This window comes from Equus asinus, chromosome X (assembly GCF_041296235.1).
Source record: "Equus asinus isolate D_3611 breed Donkey chromosome X, EquAss-T2T_v2, whole genome shotgun sequence".
Taxonomy (NCBI): domain Eukaryota; kingdom Metazoa; phylum Chordata; class Mammalia; order Perissodactyla; family Equidae; genus Equus; species Equus asinus.
The window spans coordinates 24989009-25007585 of record NC_091820.1 but is presented as its reverse complement, the minus strand read 5'-3'; the positions used below and the strand labels follow the sequence as shown (position 1 = coordinate 25007585).

General features: G+C 38.2%; 1 protein-coding gene across 4 annotated transcripts in view; it reads left to right on the top strand.

Annotated features, from left to right (window-relative positions):
* The window catches only part of TAB3 (TGF-beta activated kinase 1 (MAP3K7) binding protein 3), a 60333-nt gene that overhangs the window by 14153 nt on the left and 27603 nt on the right, over window positions 1-18577 (top strand). For all 4 annotated transcript variants that reach the window (XR_006522498.2, XM_014843567.3, XM_044763370.2 and 1 more), the window contains exons 2-6: window positions 40-142; window positions 3599-3683; window positions 3929-4051; window positions 12820-12943; window positions 14859-15050. Coding sequence is in view for 3 of the 4 variants with exons in the window: in XM_014843567.3 (XP_014699053.2) it covers window positions 14949-15050 (102 nt within the window). In the remaining variant the exon portion in view is untranslated. The remainder of the gene's footprint in view (window positions 1-39; window positions 143-3598; window positions 3684-3928; window positions 4052-12819; window positions 12944-14858; window positions 15051-18577) is intronic.

Here is an 18577-nt window from a genome sequence, read left to right as displayed (position 1 = left end):
CAGTTTGAATCTTACCTCTTTGGCCTTTCATTTTTTTAGGACAGCGTCTTCAGCCTTTTCTTCAAGATTTTCACCGTGACTTGTTGCATGTCAAACTGGACAAGGTATCTTAGTTGAAGTTTCACCAATTGAAAAATTAGAGGTAAGGAGTGTATATCTGTGTGTCTCTGTATTCTTGTAGCCATATTAGAGCAAAAAACTTTTTTGAAAACTAATCTGTATTGCTCTTCACATGTTTGTTTAACCCATCCCCTCATCCTCATCCCTTTTGTGCATTTAAGAGCAAGGATGAAAAAAATAAAAATGTCCAGGTGATTTCATGTTTAGATTTAGGCCCCAAGTCAGGACCCTAAGCAAATTCTTTGTACAATTTATTTGCTACTAGAAACCTCACCAGCAGACGAAAGGGTAATTTAGCAGTTGATTTGAAATCAAAGGGGCTCATCCCACTCAGAACCTAGACACGCAGTACCTGAAGCTGCTGGAGCTTGAAAGACCTGCTCCAAGGAGTACTAGGTGTGTGTGCATGTGCTGATCTTCCAGCTTTCTAGTTTTTATTGTAATTTTTCTTAATCTCAGATCTATATCAGTACCTCAGTTGTATAGATGATAGATCTAGTATTAATGAATAAGGATATAATTTTTAAAGTGTTATTACAGTATAGTTCTTTTTTTTTTTAAAGATTTTATTTTTCCTTTTTCTCCCCAAAGCCTCCCGGTACATAGTTGTATATTTTTAGTTGTGGGTCCTTCTAGTTGTGGCATGTGGGATGCGGCCTCAGCATGGCCTGATGAGTGGTGCTGTGTCTGCACCCAGGATCCAAACTGATGAAACCCTCGGACACCGAAGCAGAGCGCACGAACTTAACCACTCGGCCGTGGGGCTGGCCCCCCACAATATAATTCTTGCTTTGAGCCGGTGGTAGATCTATATCAAGAAAGACTATATAGCAGTGTCAGCTTTGGTTTCTAGATAGTTTGTTTTTCCACCTTATAAAAATGTTCCCACTCTTTAACATCTGTTTCGTAGTGTAATAACATACGTGGGTGTGTGTTGTGAATTAAACACTGGACAAGATGTTATGAGGCCTGTTTTATAATCTTAGCTTTTTAGCAAGTTTTTAAATCCATCTAGCCTTTGGTTATCTCATGTAAAACAAGGGGATTGTACTGACGTTGGGTTCAGGGTTCCTCAGCTTCGGCACTATTGACACTTTGGGCCAGATAATTGTTGTCAGGGGCTGTCCTGTGTACTTAGGATGTTTAGTAGTGTCCCTGGCCTTTGCCTGCCAAATGCCAATAGCACCCCTCCCCAGTATGACGGCCAAAAATGTCTCCAAACATTGCCCAATTTACCTTGCGGGGCAGAATTGCCCCCAGCTGAGAACGACTCGGGTAGATGATGTGTAGAGTTCCTTCCAGCTTTATAATTCTATTGTTTTTATTTTTAAAAATCCTGTGCTTCTTTGCAACCCAGCTTAAATGTTCTCTCTTCTGTGAAGCTTTCCTTGGTGCTACTTTTCCTTGTCCTTAATTGTTTCTTTTTCTCACAACTTACAGGACTTAATCCCACTCTATTAGAACTATCAGTGTGTCTCTCTCGCTTCGAGGCATGGGCCTCCTGTATCTCCAAGCTGAGTGCTCAGATTTTATTAAATGAGTGAGCCGTGGAGTCAGGAGTATTGTCAGGTTAGACGTTGTTAAAGAAGTGATTATGAATGGCATTTTTGTTAATCTTTCAAACTCTTCCAGTATGAAATTCCAACAGTTTGTGGTCTTGAATTTCTGAGTTAATGAGACTGGTTACTCTTTTTTTTTCGTTTTAATCTTTTAGAAGGTTAAATAGTGTGTGTGAGGGAGCTGCAGAAAAGACATCAAGGCTGCATTTGAGGAAAATACAGTCACACAAAAATTGATAACATAAAGGGTTAAGTTGTTTCAGCTTTCATATCCAGATGTTTCTCAGATAACTCCACTTTGTTAATTAGAATGCTGCCATCTATTCAGATAAAAAGGAAAGGTAGCAGATATTTTTCTTGTATAACCTAGAGCACCTCACCATATTCTGTCAGTATTTCTCAGAGCAACCCACAGTAAGAAATACATTTTAATCATCATCTTGCACATAAACACAGACCTCAAAGAAGTTTTTTGAAATAATGTTACCATACAATGTGTGAAGCACTCTGATATTTTCTGTTATGTTTCTTTCCTTCTTTTTTTTTCTTAAATACTTGTTATCACCCAGTAAATTTATTATACAATTCACTAATAGGTCACAACCCACCATTTGAAAAACACTGTTCTAAGTAATCTCCTTAAGTAATAAAATGTGGAGATGATCTGTGTCTGGCATATGTTACCAGTAGGTTGTCCTGTCTTTCTTTTTAAATAATGTCATATTTAAATAAGTCAAATAAGAGTTGTCCCAACAAAGACCTTGGAACACCTCAGCCAGAGCAAGTTAGATTTCCAATTATTTTAAAGTCCTATATTTTGTCATTTATACTAAGTATTTAGTGTGCACAAGGCACTATAGTTCAAAGAGCATGTTTGGTTTTCGTTCTCAAGATTTATGGTGATAAAACCTAGAGGGGAAGAAAAAGTTAATAAACATTTCAAGTGCTGAAAGTAGTAATAAACACACAGTGACTTCTGTAGGCGTTTAGGAAGGGGAGAAAGTTGTGCTGAGTCAAGTTGATGGGAGAAGGTTAATATGAATGTGGGGTAGATTTTGCATTGTCGTATCAGAGATTAGAAAAAGATTACACGGGGTAGAAAACAGCATTCATGTAGGTGCACGGTACTTCTTGCTCATACTTAAAGTTTATTTTTTGTGTAATGTTTAAGATAAAGTGAGAAATTAAAAAATAAAAAGTATGATAAAGCACTGAAAATATACAGTATATAAATAGGGTGTGTCATTTTAGTTCTATTGTGGTTATAAAATGAGGTTGAGTCAGGAGATTAATTAGAAAGTTACATGCATGATAGCTTTGATATAAGCCAATATTTGCCCTAAAATGATAAAGTTAACATTGAATGACTAGGTTTACTGAGAATGAAGATAATTTCTAAATGATGGGGAGAGAGAATGCTCATCTGTCAAAATAAGCTATTAAGGCTACTATTCTTTAGATAAATTGCTCTTCATGGAACAGAAATGGGTTATATAATAGCATTTTTTTAAAGTTATATACTATTTTGGCTATGCAATTGAAATTTTATATATGCTTCCTAGGCCCAGGCTTCATCCTTTCTTCTCTAAGTAGAATGGGGTCTCAGGATAGTAAGTCACAACCAGGTGTGCTACAGAAGCCTTAAGAAAGCAAGCCATGGCCTATCTTTTTGTCTCTTTGAACTGCTGCTCTCTTCTGTGGGATAATGTAGAATTTAATTACTGTGAAAGATATTTGTGACCTAAAGGAAAAGAAGGAAATTCAGCTTATGATGATACTTGGGAAAGAACCACCTGACCTAAAAGTATGGTCTAGCATCCTGTCTGCTGTTACTTTAAGGCACCAGAAGTCTGAGTTTTTGTCATTTTTCCGTATTGAGTTGAGAAGTTAACAAAAGGATAACTATCTCATTTTGTTAGATTTCCAGACTACTGAAAAGAAGGTGCTTTCAGAGCTGGAGATGTGTATAAGACTCCTGTGCCAGGGCTCATAAACCATCTTGAGGTAATTAAAAGAAAACTTTTAAATATACTTTATTTTTTGGAACAGTTTTAATTTTACAGAAAAACTGAGAAGATAATAGAGTTCCCATCTACGCTGCACCAAGTTTCCTCTATTATTAACAGCTTTCATTAGCATAGTACATTTGTTACAATTAACTAACCAGTTTTAAAACATTGTCACTAACTAAAGTCTGTACTCTATTCAGATTTCCTTAGTTTTTACCTAATGTATTTTTTCTTTTTCAGGATCCCACCAGGATACCATGTTACGTTTAGTCATCATGTCTCCTTAGGTTCTTCTTGGCTGTGACAGATTCTCAGACTTTCCTTGTTTTGATGACCTTGTCAGTTTTGAGGAGACCTGATCAGGTATTTTGTAGAATGCCCCTCAGTTGGGATTTGTCCGATGTTTTTCTCACGGTTACACTGGGGTTATGGGTTTTTGGGAGGATGACTACCGGTAAACTGCCATTCTCACATTCTCATCACATTGTATCAAGAGTATATACCGTCAACATGATTTATCACTGTGAATGTTGACTTTGGTCACCTGGCTGAGAAGGTGTTTGTCAGGTTTCTCTACCTGTAAGAGTACAGTTACTCCTTTTTTTTAAAAAACCCCTTTTTGTACTGTGCTGTTTGGAAAGAAGTCACTATGTGTGGTCCACACTTAAGGAGTGGGAGTTATGCTCCATTTCCTGAAGGGGAATTCTTCTGTGTGGGAGATTGTCTCTTCTCCCTCATTTATTTATTTATTCATTCATTCAGTTATTTCTTTATATTAGTATGGGCTCATGGATATTTATTTTATCCTTTGGGTCATAATCCAATATTACTTTATTTATTTTTTGGCTCAAATTTTTCCAGCTTTGGCCATTGGGAGCTCTTTCTGTTGGTTCCTGTGTCACTTAGACATGCCCCTATTGTAATAGGGTTCTTCTTTTGAGCACATCCTTACTTTCTGGCACTACAAGATACTCCAGGCTCATCCTGTATATCCCCGTCCTAGTTCTAGAATCAGCAATTTCTCTACAAATCCCTGGTTCCTTTTATTAGAGAGTGCTATTGGAAATCAAGATCTGGGTGCTAGGTGTGCTTGTTGCTACTGGGATATCGTTGCCTCTAGGCCCTCTTAGCTGAAATCCCGTGTATATACTATCTGTATATTTATGCACATCCATAAATATTTCTGTGTATCCCATTTCTGTATATCTGTCTGTATCAATATTAAGCTAAACATGAGATCATACTGATATCTCCAACTCTAATCCATTATCATTCTAGCCTTCTCCCCTTGCTTGTCTGTAACCTTCCACTATAACAGTGAGAAACCTGGCTCCTACCATTCACCATTCATTTTCTTAATTGTTCAGCCCTAGTATACGTGTATAGATATGTATCAGAATTGTCAACCTGTACCCCCGTGGGAAACAGTTTTATCAAGTAGAGTACAATGCTTATAGACTGTACTTTCAGGGATCATTTCTGTAGGTTGTTACTAGAGTACAGTGCTTATGTACAGTTCCCTCTGCTTTTAGTCTTATAGATTCCGCTCATTTCTAAAGTTATTTAGATCAGCATTTTCCTCCCTCATCCCCTGCAGTGGTACTGTTTCATACATTTATAATACAGTTAGATGCTGTCATACGGTCTCCATTCCTTCCTGGGATTCCCCTGACCTCCTAAAAGGCTTTTTAAAATTTGCATGCTTTAAGGTTTGCTCTTTGTGTTATAAAGTTCCATGGGTTTTGACAAGCGCATAATGTCATGTATCTACCGTTACAATATCATACAGAATAATTTCACCGCCCTAAGCATCTCCTATGCTTCACCCATGAACCCTCTCTTCCTCCCCACAAACCCCTGGTAACCAGTGATCTTTTTACTTTCTCTATAGTTTTGCCTTTTCCAGAATGTTCTTGAGATATTTTTAGTCACTTTATAAAGGAAATCTTTGATTTCTCTAACCTAGATACCATTTTTTCCCAACCACCAATTCAGTATTCTTAATTGAACAAAATATTTCTAGTAAATAAGAATGAAGGCTTTTGCATTTCTTTTTCATACACCATTATAGAAGGTCATTAAACTTTGTTTATTTTTTAATATCTTACCTCTTTGTTACTGACCTCGGAACTGGGAGGAGATGCCAAGTACCTTTATTTTTGTTTTTGTTGGACAGGTTAGTGGAGGAAGGCAGGGGGTGGCCTGTATGATATGTCCTGCATAGGTGACAGCTGGCAAACAGATAGTCACTTAGGGGGAGGATGTTAAGCTTAAATTTAATCTGAATATGTTTCTATTTGTTTCTGGGGGGCTACGTTTAATGTGAAAATGCTTTTGATGATGGGGCTGGCCCGGTGGCACAGCGGTTAAGTTTGCACATTCCGCTTCTTGGTGGCCCGGGGTTCACTGGTTCAGATCCCGGGTGCGGACATGGCACTGCTTGGCACACCATGCTGTGGTAGGCGTCCCACATATAAAGTAGAGGAAGATGGGCATGGATGTTAGCTCAGGGCCAGGCTTCCTCAGCAAAAAGAGGAGGACTGGCAGTAGTTAGCTCAGGGCTAATCTTCCTCAAAAAAAACAAAACAAAACAAAACAAACAGACAAACGAAAATGCTTTTGATGATTCTTTTAATATGAATATTATTTTGATCCATAGTATATCTCTTTTGAGAATATAACAGTATGAGATAGATGTCGTTAATATGTAACTATTTCAAAATGGTTTCCACTGTAGGGAAAATCATATAGGACAATTGTCTTAGAAATTATTTGGAAGGCTCGTTTAAGGGAAATAATAATCACCATATTCCTATCTCTCTGTTGTTATTTTGGTAGCACCTTTGCATATAAATGTGCAAAATCCTGAAATTAGGACCCTTACCTCTGCCAGTAAAAGACCATTTGTTATGCCCCAATGTCAGCCACTTGTTGTTGCTGTTTACCTTGAAGAATTCACAACCTGGTACAAAAATTCTTGTTTTAAAAGCAGGTTTTGGTTTAAACTTTACACTGTCTTTAAGAGTTATGATATCATCAAAGTCTTACCATGTGGCCAACAGTACAGGAGAATAATGGTTAAAGCATAGCCTTCAAGTTTGTATCCTAGCTTTGCTGCTTGTTAACTGTGTGACCACAGGCAAATTATTTGATTTGCCCTTTCTGAGCCTCACATTTCCTCATTTGTAAAATGTGGATGATGTTATTCTGTCTCCCATGGATGATAGCAGAGATTAAATGAGATAAAGCACTTAGCACAGCGCCTGGGACATAGATATGGCTCAAGAAATACTATCTAAAATTAAAACCTCTAAAACAGCAAGAAGATGGATGAATGTTCCAAAGCTTTGTACTAGTATACGTGTTTTTGTTCAACCGTTATTACTTGGACAAGACCAGTCAGAAAAATGAATGATTCCTTTATTTTTAATCTTAAAAGTCCTCTCAGGACGATGCTAACTTTTCTTCAAACTTGGGAAATGCTCGCCTCACCAAACAACATGCTAGTAGTGGTTGTCAGCCCGAGATCCTGTTGCCTGTCCAGGGGCCACTTGGGGGGGCTGCTGGGATTTTACAGGAGGGGCCAGGATGCTAAGCACCTTGCAACACACACAACAGGCTCGCATTATGAAGAATTATTGTGCCCAGATTACCACATCAGTAGCATACTGTTGAGACACACTAGACTAGACTGATAGAGTATTATCTTTAAACCTCACTGTCGAACACATTTCAGGTGTCACAGACCCAGCAAGTATATCAGTGAGTGAAGCAAGGCTGGCCTGAGTGTGTGGGACACCCTAGGGAGTGTAGGAACTAGGCAGGCTGGAGAGTATGTGTCCTTTCTAAATGGGAGCAACGCCTCAGCTTTAGCCAATTGTTGCCTACTGTTGCTAGCTCTTCTGATTTTTTCAGAGAAAAGCTAGATATCCACAGTTTTATGTAAAATTTCCCTATTTTAAAGTGTGGCTCAATTTTTTTTTTTTTTTTTACACTGCCAGAGCCAAACCAAGCAGATCAATGAACTGGATGCGGCCCACAGACCATTGGTTTGTAACCTGTGATATGATTATTTTAGGAAGTGAACTAAAATTCTGGCAGAGGTAAACAGTCACAGCCACAGCAACACTGCCCTGCACGTTTGCTGAGTTGGAAAAGTCTGTGGAAACAAAGCACTCGGTGTCGAGGTCATTTTCTAGAGTGTGGAGAATGGCGGCATCAGAGCAGAGCTCTGGGGGACCTGCCTCTCTGATTGGGAGCAGGAATTCTGTGGGAGAAATCCCAGCACTTGCTTTCTGAGGGACACAGCCCACTGGGCCTTGTGGTGCTGGCACTTCTGAACGAGGTGGGTAGCTGCCCCCCTGGAGGAAGCCTCAGAGTGGTTCTCCTGCTAAGCGTACCATCCTGGCCCCCCATTCTCCTCCTGCTTCAGAAGTTACAGGAGTCCCTGCAAGGCTGCGAGGCGGTAAAGGCTCCACCCTGCAGCCTCCTGGTTTATGTGGCTTCGGGACTGGGTGACGATCAGAGGATTTAGGCCTTCGATATCTCTGCTTTCTTGATCTAGGGTCACCGCCTACGTAGCTCCACATTCCACAGCTGTGGCCATCTGTGCTTTACTGGAGGTGTTTCAAGGGTGTTCCAGGAGTGGGGTCACGTCCTGGCCTAGCCAGGACAGTTCAGATACTGCTTGAGTCCTCTGCCTAGTTTTAAGGTGTCAAATCATCACCCATCACTTTATTATAAAGTTGTTAAGAAACAAAGTCCATATGTTTTTGCATAGTTGTTGTATTCATCGATATATATGGACTGGAATAGATTGTATGTTTTGATCTGCACCATATCCAAATCTGTAATATACTATATGCCAATGTTCCATTGTAGTTGTATTCTATGGGATTAATTAAATACAAAAATACAGTGTAGTACTTTAGTGTAAAACTTTAAGTGCTTTTTAAGGAAACAGGCCCATCTTATTGGCTGGAATATATTCTGTTTGTTAACTATCTATTGGCTTAACCTCCCAGTGGGCAGAAAGGAAATTGCTTTTTTTTTTTGAGGAAGATTAGCCTTGAGCTAACATCTGCCACCAGTTCTCCTCTTTTTGCTGAGGAAGCCTGGCCCTGAGCTAACATCCGTGTCCGTCTTCCTCTACTTTATATGTGGGACGCCTGCCACAGCATGGCTTGACAAGCAGTGCCGTGTCTGCACCCAGGATCCAAACCAGCAAACCCCGGGCCGCCAAAGCAGAAGGTGTGCACTTAACCACTGTGCCCAGGCCGGCCCAGGAAATTGCTTTTTTAAAAGAAGTATATTAACATTTTAATAATCATCAAGAAATTACTAAGTTTATTTGAGAGTGTTATTTTGAAATACTTAATGATTATCCATGTCTGTTAATGCTTGTGTGAGCGAATGTTTGTACAGGACAGAGTGCTAACCACTATTAAGATTACATACATAAGCCCTTAAAGAGAATACATTTTTATCAGTTTAGATTCCTACTCAAAAAGTAGGTCTACTATTAATCATTTTTTCAGACGATAGCCATCTTTGTGGGCGTGTAAGTTGTTGGCTTCAATTTTAAAGATGCTTTCTAATATGTTTTTTCAAGGGCAAGTATTTGTAACCATTTTTTTTTTTTTAAAGGCAACTTCTTCCCTTTAGCTCTGCCTCTTGTGTGTCCTAAAACAGCTTGTTTGTACAAGGATTCTTTCCTCCCCTCTCAGCCCTCCACCTTGCAAATGCCTGTAAGCTCCTATTTGGATGATAAAACTGATGAGGGTTTGCTTCTTTTTTTCCCAGCCAGTCAAAGAAGGGCACTCATCATCGCTCTGCTGGGAACGTCCTTGATTCCTACCAATGACATAGTGGAAAGAACAGAGATTTTGGAGAAGGCAGGCTTGTGTTTGAGTCATGTTTCTGCCATATGCCCATTCTCTGAGTTTCTTTTCTTATTTGTAAAGTGGAGATGATAATAGCTACCTTTCAGGGCGTAGTTGTTCAGTAAGTGATAGCTGACGATAATAGTGATAAAATTAATGGTACCTTTGGCCTTGGTAGCATCTGAGGTTCTGATGGCTGACAAAGCTGAGAGCTAGCAGCTCCTAGGAGCTTTGAAATACACGGAGCCCAAGCTCTTGACGCCTGAAACCTCTTTGTTCTTGTTGACCCTTGTTGCCTTTTCTTTCTTCTCATAAAAAGGCAATTGTATTGCCCTTATATTTTAAAGACTTGACATTAGGATTGAGAATGAATAAAACTGTTCTTTGAAGCCACTAGGAAAGCTCAAGTTAAGCCTTTGCGTGTTTCAGAATCTCTTTACTGACAATGATTAAATAGTCATCAAGTATTCGGAATGTGGTTAGCCCCTCAAATATTGAGGAATCATTCCTGGTAGGAAAGCTGTTATTTCTGTAGACACAAGCAGAGTTGATTACCTAAGGTCATTCCTATCATTAAATTCAGTGAATTCCGTTTTTTTTTCATTTCACCTAACAAATATTCAATAAATACCTGGTCTGTGCCTAGTCAGTTGTATACCCTTAAAGGACATGCTGAATTGGAATCTAAGAGTTCTAGGTCTTAGCCTGTCATTTAAATGAAAATCCTGAAGTCTTAAAGCTGTGCTGTCCGATAAGGTAGCTGTGACTAACTACTGGTGGCTGCTTAGCACTTGAGATGTGGTCAGTCCGAATTGAGATGTGCTGTAAGTGTGAAATACACACTGGATTTCAAGGACTTATTTTGAAAAACGTATGTAAAATAGCTTATCAATGATTTTTATATTGATTTTATGTTAAAGCAGTAAACAGTATTTTTGATATATTGGTTTAAATGAAATTAAAATTAATTTTACCTGTTTCTTTTTACTTTCTTTTTTTTTTTTAATAACTTTTTTTTTTTTTAAAGATTTTTATTATTTCCTTTTTCTCCCCAAAGCCCCCCGGTACATAGTTGTATATTCTTCGTTGTGGGTCCTTCTAGTTGTGGCATGTGGGACGCTGCCCCAGCGTGGTTTGATGAGCAGCGTCGTGTCCGCGCCCAGGATTCGAACCAACGAAACACTGGGCCGCCTGCAGCGGAGCGCGCGAACTTAACCGCTCGGCCACGGGGCCAGCCCCTCTTTTTACTTTCTTAATGTGGCTACTAGAACATTTAAAATGATTTACATTATATTTTTATTGGACAGCGCTGCCTTAGAGCTTCAGTGACTTAGCAAGGTTGCTCATCTAGTTAGGACTCCAGTGGCTAGTGCAAATTATGGATTGCCTTACTGTGAAAATGGCAGGTAATGTTTGCTTTGATCAAAAGGGTGGATAATTCAAACCTTGTTTGAGAAAAAAATTAACATTAAGGACTTTGAAATAGTTTGCATTTTAAATTAAAGCCTAGATTGTTAATCTGGTAGAATCTCTTAGCATTTTGGATTTGGGGTATTTTAAAAGGGGCAAACTGTAAAAATATTCTCATTGATTCAGTGGCCTAACCCTATTTTCCTTTTTTTATAAGCATTCACAAATCACTCTACATAGGTGATCTCTGATACCCCCAAATTTTTATTGGGAGTTTGTGCAGGAGGAGGGGGGCAAGGTTCATCTAAAGGTTCATATATATATTTCTCTGTCTTACTAGCTAGATTGGTTTAGTATAGTAAACTTAATTCTTCATCATTTAACAAACACTTGAACGGGTACTAGGTGCAAATGCAGTGGTGAACAATGCATAGCCCCTAACAGAATTGCAGGCTTTCTGTTTGGTTTTATTTTGTTTTGACTTTTTATTTGGAAATAATTCCAAACTTACAGAAGTTGCAAGAATAAAAATAGTACAAAGAACATGGTATACCTTTTAACCAGATTCACCTGTTGTTAACATTTCTCCCTTTTTGCTTTGTAATTTGTTCCTTCCCTCTGTGTGCATGTGTGCATACACACATATATAGGATATGTATTTTTTCCTGAACAATTTGAGAGTAAGTTGCATATGTCATGCCCTTTACCCCTAAATGCTTCATTGCTTAATTCCTGAAAATAGGGATATTTTCATATATAACTACAGCAGTTATCAAGTCAGTAAACTTAGTAGATTCAATAAATTTAACATTGGTAGAATACTTTTCCTAATCTATCATCCACATTTCAATTTTATCAGTTGATCCACTTATTTTTTTAAATATTTTCTTCATTTAGTATAGGATCCAGTCTAGGATTTAGTTGTTATGGCTGTGTCTTCTTTAATCTGTAATATTTTTCTAGCCTTTGCCTTGTATGACGTTGGCAATTTGTGGTTTTTTTTTTTTTTTTTTTTGAGGAAGATTAGCCCTGAGCTAACATCTGCTGCCAATCCTCCTCTTTTTGCTGAGGAAGACTGGCCCTAAGCTAACATCCATGCCCATCTTCCTCTGCTTTATACATGGGATGCCTACCACAGCATGGCTTTAGCCAAACAGTGCCATGTCTGCACCTGGGATCTGAACCAGCAAACCCTGGGCTGCCGAGAAGTGAAACGTGCGAACTTAACCGCTGCACCACTGGGCCTGCCCCGACATTGGCAATTTTAAGATGACGTTCTCACTACCCTACTCCCTGCTTTTTTTTTTTTTTTAAAGATTGGCGTCTGAGCTAACAACTGTTGCCAATCTTTTTTTCTTTTTAATTGCTTTTTCTCCCCAAATCCCCCCAGTACATAGTTGTATATTTTAGTTGTGGGTCCTTCTAGTTGGTGGCATGTGGGACGCCGCCTCGACATGGCCTGATGAGCGGTGCCACGTCGGTGCCCAGGATCCAAACTGGCAAAACCCTGGAGCATGCGAACTTAATCACTCGGCCACAGGGCCGGCCCCCTCCCTGCTTTTTTTAATAATAGAACATTTCTCATTTTGGATTTATCTGTTTTCATGAGTAGTTTCAGGTTATGCATTTCTGGCTGGAATACCATATAATGATATATTCTTCTCAGGGTATCACATCAGGAGGTGTATGCTGTGCATCTGTCCCTCATTGGTGATGTTTTGATTACCTAGTCAAGAGACTGTTGGCTATATCCACTCTATAGTTAAATTTTTCCCCCTTGCAACTAATAAGCAATTCTTTGGGGAAACACTTTATTAATATATCCTACTCTTTATCCAGATTTCCCCCTAGATTTAGCATCCTTTGATGATTCTTGCTTGAAGTAGTCTGTACTGTGATGGCTGCAAAATGATGATTTTTCCAGCTCCAACACTCTCTGCACATTTACCAGCTGGATTCCACTGTAAGCAAAAGCCCTCCCTTCTCCATCTATGTATGTTTGTATTTAACTGTCTACTTATTATTGATGTGGACTCATGGGTTTCTCTTTTCTACAGGCCTATAATTCATTACTATTTTTAATTATTTTGGTGCTCAAATTGTCAGAGATTTAGCCAGCGGGAGCCTCTTCAAGCTGATTTCCAGGTTATTCTAACAAACAAGCTCCCACCTTTTTTTTCCCCCCTGAGGAATATTGGCCCTGAGCTAACATCTGTGCCAGTCTTCCTCTATTTTTGTATGTGGGTTGCCACCACACCATGGCTGTGGACAAGTGGTATAGGTCCATGCCCAGGAAGTGAACCCGGGCCACTGAAGTGGAGGACGCTGAACTTAAACACTTGGGCATGGGGCTGGCCCCTACATAACTCTTGACAGTCTTGGCTTAGAAAGAAGAGAGAGAGCTAGATGCCCAGTAAAAGTCAGCAGATTGCATGCAAAATGAAATTCCTTTCCTATAATGAAAGTCAAATTTCAGATTACATATTTATTTTTTAATTACATATGTAATTATAAACCAGCAGAAGTAATTCAATATTTTCCTTAAGCATTTTTTATTTTTAAAATATTCTCCATAGTTCTCTACATTGCCCCAAGTAATGGTGTAATTTAAGTTTTGGGGCCTATTTGCAAGAAATAAAAGATCTGGTGTGGGATGATACTCTCATATGTGTGTGGTTTAGACATGTATCTTATAATCATGGTTTCCGTGTATCCTATGAATATGCAGGTGTTTACTTCTCATTCTTAAAAATATTTGACTATCTAGTGAGTGAACACAGGAAAAATATTACGAGATTGTATGGTATACACTGTATGTTTTTTCCCTTTTAAAAATGGGAAATACAAGTTAAACAGTGGATCAGTTAATTGTCCCTTGATGCTACCAGTTGATTTATCATTTCATTATTACTTTACTACAGTCAAGTGTTGCTTAATCACGGGGATTTGTTCTGAGAAATGTGTCGTTAAGCGATTTTTTCGTTGTGCGAACATCATAGAGTGTACTTACAAAACGTAGATGGTACAGCCTACTATACACCTAGGCTATATGGTACTAATCTTACGGGACTAGCCTTGTATATGCAGTCTAGCGTTGACTGAAATGCTGTTAGACAGCACTTGACTGTAGTTGCCTTTATTTATATGGGTGCTTAATTTGACTAGTGCCAGTGAGATTTGAGGTCAGTTACCTCTAATCAAACTGTCCCCGCCAATCCCACCATCTTCGCACCTGTGCCAGTCGCACAGAACTAGGCGAAGGCCTAGCTAGGCAGGTCTGGCTGATAGTAGGCTACCAGCATCATCTTTGAAAACAAAAGATTCTCCATTTTCATTTTTCTTTGCCCAGTTGTTTCATTTAGACGTTGGGTTTCCTTTACCTGGACTTCAAATTTGAACCTTTTGGCTTCAAAGTATAGGGAGAATATAAGGCAAAGAGGACAAGTATGCCTTGCAGTGTTGTTATCAAGTCTTTCCTTATTTTATTATTTCAGACATTAAAATGATTCCTCTGCTTTAGAGGAGTGATGTGATAGCCTTTGGGAAACTGAATGATTATACACAAGGAGGATTTCTCAAGGCTAGAAAAATATGGTGGCCAAAGAATAATACTCTATTTTTAATCTAGCTGCTTGTGTTTTTTTAAACAGTAAAATGAAACTGAAGTTTTGGGGAATTTTTTTTTTGGCTTTTTTTTAAACCAGTGATTGGCTGTATTACATCAGAAGGGCTTTGGCTAAATTTAATTTGTCAATTTTCCAACTTTGGAATTAGATATACTTATTTTAGTTCTCTCCATTTTAATATATTGATGATTTCTGTTTGAATAAAGTGAAATATGTAATTAAATTTAACCATACTTTAATTTCTTTTAATAGAAAATGATTGTAGCGTTGGAAGATCATTGCTATTGGAAGGCCGGTTAGCATCCATTTCCTGAGAGAAACTTGACCACCATTTGCTCTGGCATGGCGCAAAGCAGTCCACAGCTTGATATGCAGGTTCTCCATGACCTCCGACAACGTTTCCCTGAGATTCCAGAGGGTGTGGTGTCTCAGTGCATGTTACAGGTAGATTGCCCACCATTGATAGTGATATTAAGTTACAGTTTTCCTTATTAGAGCTGGCTTTGTGTCGTGGTGACTAGAACTCAGTTAAGTTTTCTTAGATATGTGGTGCGGGGGCAGCATTTAGAGCAGGATTTCTCAACCTTGGCGCTGTCAACATCTTGGGCTGGATAATCTTTGTTGTTGGAGTCTGCCTTGTGCATTATAGGATGTTTCGCAGCATCCCTGGCCTCTACCCTCTAGATGCCAATAATATCCTTGCAGTTGTGACAACCAAAAATGTCTCCAGACATTGTCAAATGTCCCATGGGAGGCAAAATCTCCCCCATTGAGAACCACTGATTTAGAGAAAAGAGTAGAGGCATGCAGCAAAAAAAAAAAAAAAAGGTTCTCCTCACATTTCCCTTCTTAAATTTTTTGGGTTGTCTCATCAGTTCCCAAATCCTTAGAATTGAATTTTGAATCTCAAATTTATCATTATAACTTCTTAGACTATGTTCTCTTGAGCCTATTTTTCAAAGTTTGTAGAGTCCACTTCTTATTGTTTTTCTACTTGGTAAATGCTTACTAATGCCTAATTTGTAAGTGTAAGGCTACTTTCTTTAGTTTAATCATGTTCTTTTTGTCTTGTTGTCTTTTATTGAAATAAGTCTTTCATCTCTGATAGAACATGTCTTCCCAGTCAAGGGGCAACAGAGAAACAGGCCTAACACTCCCCCTGTTGAGTTTTGCATCATCCTTCACAGGATCTCAGTAGGTTTGGGGTTATAACATTTCCCTATTTGGTTGACTTTTGGGAGCAGCACTTCTGTCCTGCCCACTGGACTTCTCGCACACACAATCAGTTCAAACTCTGCCTTATGGCGTAATATGCAAACTGTACCTTATTGCAGTGTGAGCGGCTCAGGATACAGCCTAAGTCTATATACAGTTGAGGTTAATCAGAAATAGAGACTCACTGAACAGTGGTGGTAACAGAGCTGCTTCCTTTATTTGCAAGCCCTTCTACTAGGTCTAGACTTTTGGGCTTATGGGTTTTGTGCTATAGCTTGCTTTTGTTTTTTCTAACGCACATTCCCAGTCTGAATTTACACTCTTTATTTTAGCCCCATTTTGGTCTCTGGTAGAACAAAGGTACTTCCCACTGACATGAAACCAAACATGAGTGAGGCCTCTAGTTAAAACCACTTCCTAGCAGTCACCTTCCACACCTATCTTAGGACCGCACCTAGCTCTAACCTTGTTTTATTTTTAACTTAATTTTATTTAGCCCTTTATTACCTGTATTTTTTCATAGCTTAGTGTCTTCATCTCACTTAGTAAACTGAAGGAATGGAACTTTAAATTCAACTCTGAACATTTGTTGATAACTTACATTGTCCTAAGTCTTTTACTTTTTTTGTCCCTTTGGCATTAATAGAGTTTATTGGTAGGAAGACTTACCACCTACTGGCTCTGGAAAGTTTCTCTGTTGGCATGAAAATATGAGACTCAATAGTTTGCATTTCATATACAAGCCTTAAAGCCTCTCTCTGGTCTGTCATCCCTTGATTTAGGATCACTTTTTAGGAGTATGACGCTTATGTGCCTAAGTCCTTTCAAGAGTGTTCATATGTTCTTAAAAATTCTGACCCCTTACACGCCACAACTAGAAGGACCCACAACTAAGAATATACAACTATGTACCGGGGTACTTTGGGGAGAAAAAGGAAAAAAATAAAATTAAAAAAAAAAATTCTGACCTCTTTATCCAACTAAACAATTTTGATTTCTTTAACTATTCTTCATATTTACTGTTTGATAAATTTTTATCCAGTTTTTTTCTTTTAAGACATTTAGCAGGTCAGATATGACATTTGCATCTATTCTGGTGGTATTCTTTTGAAAATACTTCCATAAAGATAATACTTAAATATCTTGTATTTGTGGTTTTAATTTCTTTTTAAAAAAAAATTTACTCAACTTGTCACTGTAGACATGCATTTAAATTGGCTGACAAATCCAACTTTGTATCATTTCGAATTTGGATCCTTTTTGTGATGATACTGATTAGGCTACCTAATTCAGTGTAGAAAACATGAAATTTCCCGATCATTAATAAAAATGTCAAATAGTAAAGTGACCACGACTGCTTTAGTTTTCAAATAAAACTCTAGTTTTTGTTCTCCCCTTAATCCATAGGTTTATAAACAACTTGAAGGAGATACTTTATTTTCACTTTTTATATATTTTTTTCTTTAGATAGCTGTCAGTGACATTTTCTAGTAGGCACTCAGTTTGAATCCTTTGGCTCCAAATTTGCTAAACCTAAAACGCTAGTATTCATTCCCTTTGAAATAACTTAAAGTTTCCCAATTATGATGACCTTCTCTCTAGTTCATAAATATACATAGATATGCACATACATATATTACTATATATTTATTTTAGGAAAAAGTACATTTTATGTAAAAATGAAACACTTCACTTCTGCTGAGAATCAAATAAGGTTAAACCTAAAACAGGACATACAATGCCACAATTTCAGAGTGGGGAGAGTGCTTGGGGTTCATCTACTCAAGTAATTTACAGATGAGGAAAGAGATCCTGGGAAGTTACATGGCTTGACAACAGGCGCTTAACTAGTTAACTGGAAAGCCAGTTCTAGATTCTTGGTCTCCTGACTCCCACTGTTCTTTCCACTATAACAGTAATTTCAAGAGAGAGGATGTCAGGCCAAAAGTACATTACTATACTGAAGCTTTAGGAAGTAGAAGAGATTCAGTCAAGCAAACCTTTGCAAAATGAATTCTCAGAAATTTAAACAATTGGCTGTATCAAACTCCATAGATAACTTTTATCCTTTTCCTTATATAAAGTTTTTGATACTAAAATTCAAATACTTTAAAAAATATTTTCTGAGCCATAGGAAAAAAACATAATTGTTGAAATATAAGAAAAATAATAATGAAAACTCAAAGTTTGGGCTTTCTCTTTCTTTCTTTTTAAATTTTTTTCATTTTTAAAAAAGTTTTTTTTAAAGATTTTTATTTTTCCTTCTCCCCAAAGCCCCCCAGTACATAGTTGTATATATTTTAGTTGTGGGTCCTTCTAGTTGTGGTACGTGGGACGCTGCCTCAGTGTGGCCTGATGAGTGGTGCTAGGTCCACACCCAGGATTCAAACCGGTGAAACCCTGGGCCGCTGAAGCAGAGCACGCAAAATTAACCACTCGGCCACAGGGCCAGCCCCTGGGCTTTTTCTTATCCTGTTTGAAAATCACGTTGATCAAGAGAGAGAAGCTTGATATTAAGCAAATTTGGAGCCGGAGGATTCAAACTGAGTGCCTACTAGAAGATGTCACTGACAGCTATCTAAAGAAAAAAAAAATACAAAAAGCGAAAATAAAGTCTCTCCTTCAAGTTGTTTATAAACCTATGGATTAAGGGGAGAACAAAAACTAGAGTTTTATTTGAAACTTAAAGCAGTCATGGTCACTTTACTATTTTACTAACCTAATTTTACTATTACTCTGAATTCTGTGTTTTAATG